Source organism: Gekko japonicus, unplaced genomic scaffold (assembly GCF_001447785.1).
Source record: "Gekko japonicus isolate JY-2015 unplaced genomic scaffold, Gekko_japonicus_V1.1 scaffold2054, whole genome shotgun sequence".
Taxonomy (NCBI): domain Eukaryota; kingdom Metazoa; phylum Chordata; class Lepidosauria; order Squamata; family Gekkonidae; genus Gekko; species Gekko japonicus.
In genome coordinates this window covers 95,618-107,179 of record NW_015165306.1, presented here as the reverse complement: position 1 = coordinate 107,179, position 11,562 = coordinate 95,618, and the positions used below count along the sequence as shown (strand labels likewise).

At 41.2% G+C, this 11,562-nt stretch overlaps 1 protein-coding gene across 1 annotated transcript in view; it reads left to right on the top strand.

Annotated features, from left to right (window-relative positions):
• The window catches only part of MYOM2 (myomesin 2), a gene marked incomplete at its 3' end in the record, with an annotated part of 116,842 nt that overhangs the window by 13,010 nt on the left and 92,270 nt on the right, over nt 1–11,562 (top strand). Inside the window, exons 4-6 of the mRNA XM_015410441.1 lie at nt 2,080–2,218; nt 3,471–3,628; nt 6,744–6,836. Coding sequence (XP_015265927.1) covers nt 2,080–2,218; nt 3,471–3,628; nt 6,744–6,836 — 390 coding nt within the window. The remainder of the gene's footprint in view (nt 1–2,079; nt 2,219–3,470; nt 3,629–6,743; nt 6,837–11,562) is intronic.

The following is an 11,562-nucleotide window of genomic DNA, read 5'->3' as shown; positions in this document are numbered from 1 at the left end:
CAGGAATATGAACACGATGTATTATGAAATGTACACTGAGGGAGACATCATCATTTCCCCCTCGTCACAAAAGTTAAAGATCTCAAGTTACCTATTGGCAACAGCAAGATTGTAATGAACAGAAGACAAATGCTAATTGTACTTTTAAAAGTGATAAATTACATTTTAAGATTTGAGTTTATTAATATTGGAACATTGAGCTTTCTTTGTTATTATTTTGTAGCTGGCTCCTGTACTGTACCAATAAAATACAAATGGTTCAATCATACAGGCTGGTGGGATCACGTGGGTACCATGCTACTATTGGTGAGCAGATGCTATCATCTGAAGAATCCACATGATTCAGCTTACCTGTGTAATGTAAATGTTGTTATTATCTATGTTTGTGTAAGCCACATCACACAAGTTATTATTTATTATTTATCGTATGGCAGTTACACAGAGGAAGCATATAATAATATAAAATATGTAACCAAGTTGATACAATGGGTATGCAGACTGATTGGGCAATCTCCCTAAATACTTGGATGCAGTCTCCTATACCCCTTGTAAAATAGCCCCGAGAAGGACTGTTTGATTGGTTGATAGTTTCCCTGTGTAGTGTAGCCAGGAGATCCTATGATTGTCTGGCAGCCAGAAGATCTAGCTCTTTAGCGTTAACATGAAATGAATTGTATTTAACTTAGGAGCCTGGTTAATAATACAAAACATGGTGTACAAATACCAGGCAGGATAAATTTCCCTTTTAAAAAACCTTGGGAGATTTGTCCCTCCTATCTATATTACAGGTGGTTCTTTGATCACTGAAGTTCAATTAACCACCGGTCTGATACAGAAATAGCTTGGCTACATTGGACAGCTAAGCTAACTCTTGGTGTTTCAGAAATCTGAAATTATATTGTTCAGTAACCTGTAAGGTACCCACTGGTTCTTGAAGGGATTCCAAACTCTTTCTGCTGGTGTGCCAACATTCTTAGTGACATGGCTTTTGAAAAATATAATAGAGCTTCCTCTTCAGCCATGTACGATGTTGAAGAGTTGAAAATAAAACACAACATAAATTAGGGGTGCTTGAGCCATGTCCAGTAAGGTGTCCAAACCCCACTTCATGGTCTTACCAGGCTCTCACCATAGGACTACCACCATCATTCATTGGTCCTTGCAGACAACCTGATGTACTTCAGACTAAATTGAAGGGGTATATTAATGATAACCATGTTCTTTGTTGATAGGCAAAGAAACTGGGAGGGAAGCCGAGACATGAAGGAATAAGCTAGGCTTATTCCTGAGGCATGTCTTACTATAGCTCAGTAACTTATTTGGAGGAAAAATGAAGGGACCTTTTGGGTGGGAGGAGGGACTGGAATTCTTGATTTCCTTCAAACTCTGTTTAACCTCTGCTTGATCCTTGGGAAATGCATACATGAATTAGGTTTGGGGGTTGTTTCTCTTCAGTATCTGAAACAGATTCTTAGAGGATCCATATCACACTTGGTTTGTTTGTTTGTTTACCAGGGCTTTTTTTGTAGAAAAAGCCCAGCAGGAACTCATTAGCATAATAGGCCATACCCTGACAGCACGCTCATTCGCATGTTAGGCCACACCCCATGTTACCAGAAGTGTGGTCATCCAGCCACACCCACCTTTTGCTTCTTATTCTCTTTACCTTGTTTGTTGTCATGTTAGGCCACACACCCCTAATTGTAGCCAATCCTAATGAGTTGCTGCTGTTGGGTGTGGCCTATTATGCTAATGAGTTCCTGCCGGGTGTGGCCAACTTGGGAGCCAGCCGGAACTCTGTTCCTGTGCGTTCCTGCCCAAAAATAGCCCTGTTACAGTTGGCTTTAGTAGCACTACTTCAGTCAGTACTAACTAAGGAAAGAAAAAGAGATCCAAACATCTATTGGTCTGCTCCTTGAGATTTTTTGTTACATAAGAGGAGGGTAAAATAGTTCACAATGCAGAATTCACATCTGCTTAATGCTGCTAATGATGCTTCATCTGCTTGCTACAGCATTTCAGTAGTAGTATGAAAGCATTGAGGCTAAGTCCTAAAAAGTTTTTATTTGGGTCATACAGAAGTCTTGAGCAAACTTCTCAAGTGAGTGAACAGAGAAGAATCCGGTTTGCTACTGAGTTGTCTTCCTTGGAACAAGAGATTCGCTCAGCCAGACTCCATGCTAGAGAACAACTGGATAAAGTCAGCATACAGAGAATGGTACTGTAAAAACATATTTGTTCTGTTCTAAAGTAAGACCATGAATTCCAGATGAGGGGGTAATACTGACTTTCACAGTCTCTTGGTTTTGACTGTATTTCATTGTCATTTCACCCTTGGGCAAATCAAACCTGTGAGTCTTCATTTTCATGCCATTTTCTGTTTCATTATGCTATTTTTTCACATTAAATGTAAACATTTTGGCTTATAATGTGTATAAAAGGCATATCATGTAACAGTGATTTTGAAATGGAATCAGAAACCCAAATAAATTGGGAACACCAGCACCAGGTTTTTAACTGTAAACTGCCTTAGTGGTAGCATAGAAATATTCTTAATAAAGAAAAGCAGGTGAGATGAAAAGTTTTAGAGAGACAACATACAGAAGCAAGTGAGTGTGAGAGATGCCTTGCTGGGTCAGACCGGTGATCCATGTAGTTCAACATCTTATTTCAGGATCTAGCTATATGATGTGATACAAGCTAGATTGGAGCTCCCCTGACTTGCAGTCACACATAACATTGAGGGACTTAGCTTACCAAGTGTGTGGCTCTGAGTTCTGCAAGGGGGGAGCTGTACTGAGTGACTGAACCATTTATAAGGTGAGTCCCCTGATGGTATGTGTGACTGTGAATTGGCTTGCATCACATCTATTGTATAGCTAGGCCTTCACACCACAGTCAACCACTTCCCTTATAGGGCCAACAAACAGTCATGAAATCCATGGCCTCCCACTGATGTTGACTCCTAGCACTGTTATTCAAAGGTTTACTGCTTCTGACTGTGGAAATCCTTTCTATTTACCATAGCTAGTAGCCATCCTCCATGAATCAGTCGAATCCCCCTTTAAAGCCGTCTTTGCTAGTGGTCGTCACTACACCCACTGGCAATAAATTCCACAATTCACTCACTTGTTGAATGAAGAAATACTGAATCTATTGTCCATCAGCTTCATTGGTTGCTCCAGTTGTAGTGTTATGGCAGGCAAAGGCAGAATTCTCTCTTTGCTTTTCCCACCCTTTACTAACTTTTTTGTAGCTTGTATCCCTTAGTCATCTTGTACCTGAAGTGATAAAAATTATCATGTAGAGTTTTCTGAACAAAGGGCCTATTTATGAATCTCTGTTTCAGATCAGTTTATTGTCATGCTTAGAGAAACCCAATAATTATTTGTTTTCCTTCTTCTGTACATCACAACTAACTCGTTCTCTTCCGTATCTACTTTATTTTTTTTGTCTCTGTTGCATCACAGGTAGAAGAAAAGATGGCTCTGGAAAGATATGCTGTAGAAGAGAGTTTAAGCCGAGCCCCAGAAATTTTAGTACGGCTCCGGTCCCATACTGTGTGGGAAAAGATGGCTGTGAAGCTATTCTTCACTGTCCAAGGATTCCCCACCCCTGTTGTACAATGGTAAGGCTTTGATCCTTTCCAAGAATCTCAAAATGCTGTTAAGGTTTTTTTCATTTGGTAGCTGTAGCTCAGCTATTCAGTGTCACCTGTGTAATGGTCAGGGGTTTTCATAGAAAAAGAGCTAGGGGAACTCATTAGCATAGCTCATTAGCATATGCCACCCCATGAGGGGTCCTGCGGTGGACCTGCAAGGCCGGCGAGAGTGCAAGGAAGCCCCGCAAAGGCCCTCCCTGGCCCCAGGCAGGCAGGGGTGGGGAGAGGTAGGGAGGAAGCAACTTACCCTCCCTCTTCTCCTGCCTCCTCCTGGCTGAATGAGGGCCAGAAGCGGGGTGGCTGGAAGCAGGGGGCGGGGCTTCGTCATGTGCCCCGCCCCATACCTCACCTGGGGGAACTGCGACCCCCCGCGATCCCCCCTGAAATGACCTCTGGTAATGGTTAAGTTAAAAACCTTTTATAATCCTTCATGGAATGCTGAATGGCTCCTATTGACTCTGCAGTTAAAGGAGCAGAAGGTTTGAGACTTTATACTGCAAACTCACACTGGATATTGCAGAACTCCTACCTTAAAATCTCAACACTTTTAACTTCAAATCTATTTCACACTAATCTAATTGCTTAGGACAGAGTGAGTGGAGGTGTGCCATGCATTCTTCCGAATGGCATCTATTCTAATGTCTTGCATTATTTCAATACAAATGAATAGCTAAAACTCCTATTAATTTTAATAAAGGTGGATAGCAACCAGATATTGCTGTGTCTGGTTGAAAATATGAGGATGAATGCAGGAAGTCTATCCAAGAAAATGAGATTCAGTTGGCATTATTGGTTTAAGTGTGATTATAGAGCAGAGGGAGTTAGTAGGATATTTTTTTCTCAGTCTTCTATAGAAGTGGATGAGTTCTGGTGTGTCCTTAACTGAAACGGATCTTAATGAGCAATGTTTGTAAATCTCCTCTGCCCCAGGACAAATACACGCATGCATACATTGTGACTCAGTGCCTGCAGCATCCAGTAATAAAGGTCATGTGTGAAAACAACTTTCACAAATCAAATTTCACAAGAGATTTCAAACATCTTTCATACAGCACTAGACATTTCAAACACTTTTTAGTGACAGAGTTTCATATTTGTTGATCAGTCATTGAGTGAAGGAACATCAGTGATTTATATGCATATGTGAACTTGCCCTTAATCTGACCTCACATGGCAGTACCGGGATTGCTCTCCTTTCCTGTAATTACTTAGAACTGGTGACTTCTTAAATTTTCTCTTCTAACCTCCCACTATCTAGGTAGCAGTCTCTCATTCAATTAATCATACAATTGGTGCAAAACTTTCTATTCAATTTTTTTCTCAGGAATGACCTGTTTATGGCCTTTATCACTTAAAAGATCAAGTGATAGAAATTCATTATGCATGTGGACTATCTTAAAGAGGCAGGAGTGACAAATTTACATTACAGTTTATACTAGCAAATATACCACCTCCTCTTTGACCTGCTAATTTTTATTCCTATTCCTGTTAATTCTTCTGTGTGTGCTTTTTGGGGGGGGGGGGAGGGAGGATATTGTTTTTGAACCAAGCTTACCATGCTGTATAACTTTTTTTCACTTTTCCCCCAAAAGGTGTCAAACAGTGAGGAAGAGAGGGAACAAAAATCAAAACTAGCATAAATCCAAATGGAAAGGATCCTTCTTGGATACTTAAACTCTAGCACCCATAAAGGCCCCGGTCACACGGGAGGTTTAGGGCCGGAAGAGGGACGGATCGGGGGTGCAGCAAACGGGCGTGATCACACCGCAACATCTGGAAAGCGGCGCGCACCCGTCCCCAATCCGGCCCTTCGGGCCGAAAATGCACATAAAAAAAGAACCTGCAAAAGAGCATGGCTTACCTGAAACGCCGCAGCAAGCGTGGCCTTGAGATCGCCGGCGCGCCCGTCTGCAGGAGCAATCGAGGGTCCTGGCTGAACTGCGCATGTGCACACATGCACAGCCGGCTGCCTCACTCTCCCTTCATTGGCTTCCCCCCCAGCATCTGATCGTGCCGGGGAGGAACTGCGCGGAGGCTCAGGGGATCTATCTGATCCCGCCGCTGCGTGTCTCTTTTGGTGCGGCTCTAAAAAGCCGCACTTTTGGCCGTGCTCTCCCCCCCACCATTGTGGCAGGGGCCAAAGTTAGGCAAATCATGTGATCTGTTTTCCTAAAATGTATAGGAAGGTTCTTAGTTGTGAGCTAGAGCCAAGAGGCAACCAGAGACCGGTTGAGGTGGGGACATGGAGGGCAGCTGTCAGCAACAGCATTAGGTCACTTCTGGGAACATCTGGAAGTGATGTTGTGCCTCTCTAGGAATTGCCTCAAACTCCATGGTTTTATTAGAGTTTCTGGTGATTTCTAGGGAGGCATGACAACCCTTCTGGGTTTTCCTGTAAGTGACATCATACCATCACTGACAGCAATTCTAAAAAAAAATATCATTCTCCTGCTGGCCTCTGGAGCACTGGTGGGCAAGGCCCACTGGGGTTGGGAGATCTTCTGCTCCCAGCAGGTCAATGGCAAACCTAGTCTGTGCTCAATTCTATCATTAACCATGGAACTAGAGACTGGAGATAAACACTGCATCATACAGTTAAAGACTTCATTTTGAAGGCTTTTAAATGGCTCATGGAGAGAAAGAGAAGGGCTAGTGATTCTCTTCCTATTTGAAAATTCACACAACTGGATGCAGTGCTACAGATGCAATTAGAAAGCAGCATATTTTTAACTGCAAAAAAGAGACCATTATAGCAGGCAGAGCTTGTCACGGAAGGGTGAGAAGAGCTGACCCTGTTGAATTTCCTTCTCTACACATCTGTTCAAGGTACAGAAAGCCTAATTAGATTGCCTTGTAAGGGACAGTCCTGAGAAAGCGGCCAGGAAGAAGAATTTTACAGTAAGTCATCATTTCAGCACTGTTCCTATAATGCCATTTATTTTCTATTCACCCACAGAAGATCATTAAAACCTGAGCAAAGAGCTGGTGTTCTTTCCCTTTTGTGTCCAAACAGCACTAATTCCACCTTATTTACTGTTGCCATTTGTTTACCAGCACAGTATGTTTTCTTTTCCTTTGTAAGGTATAAAAATGAAGAATTGATTACCCCTGCAAGTGAGCCTGGAAAGTACAGAATTGAAAGCAAATATGGAGTGCATGTGTTGGAAATAAACAGGTAAATTATTCTGAGATATTACCAACCATTACATAAATAACTGACCCCTGTAAAAATAGTGCATGGTGCAATGAAAATGTGGGACATAAGACTTTATGACCTTGTGACTAGAACAGAAATAATTGACTATTGTAGCAAGCAAAACAACATAAGACAATAACAGAGCAATCCTAAGCAGTGAGTCCACTGAAATCAGTGGGCTTAGAAGGGTGAACCTCAGTTTAGGATTGCACTGTAAATCCATATCAAGTATTTTTTCCTCACCTTCATAGACCTGTCCTTCTGCTTCCCTGTGTTTTACCTGTTCCTGGGAAAAGTTTTCCTTGGAGATGAGAGGGTATACTTTATGGATCTTATGTTGCTTAGCCTTACATGGATGGAAGCCGATAAGAGTAATGGTAAATTGTACCTTGGGCAGGAAAAGCTGCTACATTTAGAAAGCATGAATATTTTTTTTGCCCAGCTGGATTGATTTTAATAATCTGGCTGCCAGTCTTGGTGTCTGGCCAAAGTTGTTTTCAGGGGTTTAAAAGTAGCCGTAGGATAAACAAGAACTCCAAAATGTTCTAGTAAATCCTGGAAGTTGCTTTTGTAAGTGTAACAAAATACTAATATTTCATTCTCGTACATCCTTTCTTGATTGGCAACGAAAGCCCCCTATTTCTCATCAGGAACTTGTTTAACAACAGCTTGAGCCAAGTGCCAGAATTATTTTTGTGTGGTCTAACGACAGCACAGCTGATTGCCTTCTATGTTTTTCTGCTCAAGCAGAAAGTGTCATTATCACTTTCCCTGGCTTTTAGGCCAGCTAAAAAAACCAGGCACCTAATCTCTAGAAAGGCCAGTGAATGAGGATTCTGGATATATTTGGAAAATGTCTTTTTCTTCTGGGTTTCTTTGCTTCCAGTGCATGGTGCCTGCACGACTGACCTTATGAAAGTGCCTTATACCAAATCAGACGTTGGTTCATCTAGCTCAGTATTGTCTAATTTGATTGACAGTGCTGTCCGGGTTTTCAATTTGAGGAAGATCATTGCTGTTCCATGAGATCTTTTAATTGGAGATGGCAGAGACTGAATGTGAAAGTGTCTAGAGGAGTGTGGCATTATTGGGTGTGCTTGAATAGGGTGATGACAGGACAGTAGTATGCATTTGGTGTTAGTGGAGAATTTTCTGAACACATGAAGTTGCCTTATGCTGAGTGAGGCCATTAGTCTATCAGAATCAGTGCTGTCTGTTCTAGCTGGCAGTGGCTCTCAGGTAGAGCCTATCCTTTTAACTGGAGATGGTGAGGATCGAACATGGGACCTTCTGCATACAAAGCAGATGATCACCTGTTGAGCCACAGCTCCATCTGGGTACACATATTTGGATTTGAGTGCTACTTATTAGTGAGCTTCGTAACTGAATGCAGTGAGCGACTGGGCACCTCTGAATTTGAGTCTGTTCACTTCATACAACCTGAGATTCTCACAGTGCATTCTTATGTAGAGTCACTCCAGTCTAAATGCAGTTAAATCAACGAGCTTAGATTTGAGTAACTTGGCATAGGATTACACTGCAAATCTTGATTTAATCCCAGTTTAAAAATCCTCATTTGTGTGGAGTAAACAAATTCTGGTACACTGAGGGTGCATGACTTCCTGCTCAAGTCAGGAAGTGTTCAACCAGGATCCATGCACGGGGTGCATGAGTACAACAACAAACTGTTTTTGCAGCTGATCACTGTTTAATTGCAGAATCTTATGATATCTGAATATAAAACATTCATTTCTTCAAGCACACTTTCCAACACCCATACTGAACTAGACCCCTAGATTATATTAACTGATAAAGTAGTCCTTTGATTATATTAACTGATAAAGTAGTCCTTTGATTCTAGGGCACTGCTTGATGACCATATTAACATATTTATTCATTGTCTCCTGGACCCTTTTAATTAGTTACATACCATTGTGCCCTGTTATGGCTTTGTCAATTAAGTTCTACTGCTGTGTCCAGAAGGGTACATACTTCTTCTACTGCTGCTTAAAAAAAAAAAAAAAAAAGGTATTCAGCCTGTTTCACCTCTCAGTGATTTATTACAACATCCATGTAAGATAGATCAGTATTGCTACCACCATTTTACAGAAAAGGTCCTGAAGATGAGTGGGAATATTTGGCCCAGAAATTTAAGTCTGAAATCAAGATAAGGACACATATCCTTAAACGGGGAAATCTGCAGACAGGTACTTGTGTTTCACTTCAATAAGTCCTTTTTTCTTTCAACAACTCACTGCCTTTACAAAATCATCAAGTGGACCACAATAAAATTAATTGATTTCCAAACCAGATATATGCAAGTTCCTTGAATGACATCACTGGATGAAATGAAACTTTACTGGAGTCCCCCCCCCCGGTAAGACTGGTTTGCAGATACTATTGGACTTCCAAATCCCAAACAAAGTGGGCAATTTGGACTTCTAGAGATGTATTTTCTGGAAACTTGGTTTCCTGTGTGTGGAGGCAGAAGGTGCTGCTAGGTAGCAGAACATTTTTGGTTAGTTCTAATTTTGGGGAAGATTCAAATAGTTATGTAACATTAGTTATAGTGTTAATTTTTGTTTGGTTAGGATTCTCTGCCTATTTCTGTATTCTTCTCAGCTGTTCATACCAATATGCTGAGCTTCAAGTCATCTGATACATGACCATGTAAAGCAGCTTAGGAATTTCTTGGCTGTCATCTTAGCACTCCTCTGAAGCTTATGCAGAGAACTTTTCCTTCTGATGCAAGTGTGACATTTATTCCTATGAATATGCTGGGTGCTCCGTGGCTCCAGTGGAAAAATTCTTGAGGAGCCAAAGATGTGGCATCACCCCATCATTTTAGAGGAGCAACTGGATCCTCTTTCATCTGTCCATTTCCCTGTCTCAGAAGACTCATACATCTGCACAAGAATTTACAGAATTTCTGATGGGTCAGTTCTCTGTCTTTTAAAAAAGTGTCAACGCCCATTCACTCTTGGTTTTCATATACATTGGTTTTGAGCACATTCAAGAAGAAGTAGTAGATTTAGGTGGACAGCTGTGTTGGTCTGAAGCACTGGGAAAAAATGTTTGAGCCCAGTGGTACCTTTAAGACCAACAAAGTTTCATTCAAGGTATAAGCTTTCGTGTGCATGCACACTTCCTCAGATATATTGAAATGGAAGTTGCCAGTCCACGCATATATAAGTAGTGACTTGCACAATTGGTTGGTAGACTATTACCTTCCACCTGTTCATAGGAGTAGGGGATCCAATGCCCTTAGTGAAGGCCATCAGGATACAGAAGCGGAGGAACTGGGACTATTTCAGCTTTCTACACGAAGGTTGCTAATTGCATTTATATCCCACCTTTGTTCCATCATGGAACTCTAAATGGCATATATAAACTTCTCAAAAGGTTTCCTGTCTCCTGTCTGGCCACTGATCAGGCCCAGATCTCCTGTATCATGCACCTCTAACCATTCTCTGAAAGATAGCTGCTGAATGGATAGCAGCTACTGGCATGGGCCAGTGATGTCACCTCCTGTTACATGCTTTTTTCCTGTCTGGTTCCAAAGTAGCAGCTCCAATGGCTGTGCTGCCATCTCCTGAGGTCCTCTAGTCAGGGCTTTAGAGCACTCTTACCTATTCAGTCAGGGGCTAATGCTAGTGTTTCAACCGTTTGCTGCTATATGAGCTGCCATTAACAAGACCAATTGCCTTCTCATTAAGATTCTTTGGTTTGTAATTTTTTCCATGTTTCTACTTCTGTTGTCAGCAAACTGAACCCTGATCTATTCAGCCTGGCATTATATGTGAGATTCTTATGCATGGCCTTTGTTTCATTTCGATATGGTTTCCTAAGATGCGTCCGATGAATCCCTAAGAACAGCTGCTGTGGATTTCCTCTGCATATTACTGTGTGGTTTCCACTGAATTACTCACCGTGGTAATATCCTGGTCCTTATCAGTGGTTGCTCCTAAAGATGCCTATGAGTAGCTTCAAGGATGACACCTAACATATACACAACATCTGTACTAGGCCTGCACAAACTAAAATCAACCATCAGTAATTTGGTCTAACCTTGTGTTGGTCTGAAGCAGTAGAACAAAGTTTGAGTCTAGCGGCACCTTTAAGACCAACAATGTTTTATTCAAGGTATGAGCTTTTGTGTGCATGGACACTTCTTCAGATACAATGAAATGGAAATAGAAATACCCCCCAAATTGAGCTCAAACAGGTGATATATACTAAGTTTATTATTATTTTTATCTATTAAAAACACCTGGATTATTCTGTGTGCTGATTTACTACCCACCTTCTATATGTATGATTATTTCTGTTTTCATTTCATTGTATCTAAAGAAATGTGGGTGCATGCAAAAGGTCATGCCTTGAATAAAACTTTGTTGGTCTTAAAGGTGCCACTGGACTCCAACTTTGGTCTACCCAGTACTTGACAAAGTGCAATCAGACAACTTTTGTCTCCCATACATACCTGTTGGGTTGTGTTTTATCTCAGTAGGTCATAAATTGTTTTAGTCTAATTTAGATCTCTTCCCCTGAAAATGCATCACATACCAAGAGAAAAAAAAGGTCTTTTCAGAGAAAAAGGATAGCACTATACATCCCAATGATAGAATGAACAAATAAAAGGAATATAGTGATGGAAAGGACATCATGGGTCATTCTATCCAATACTTCTTAACATTCTGATCAG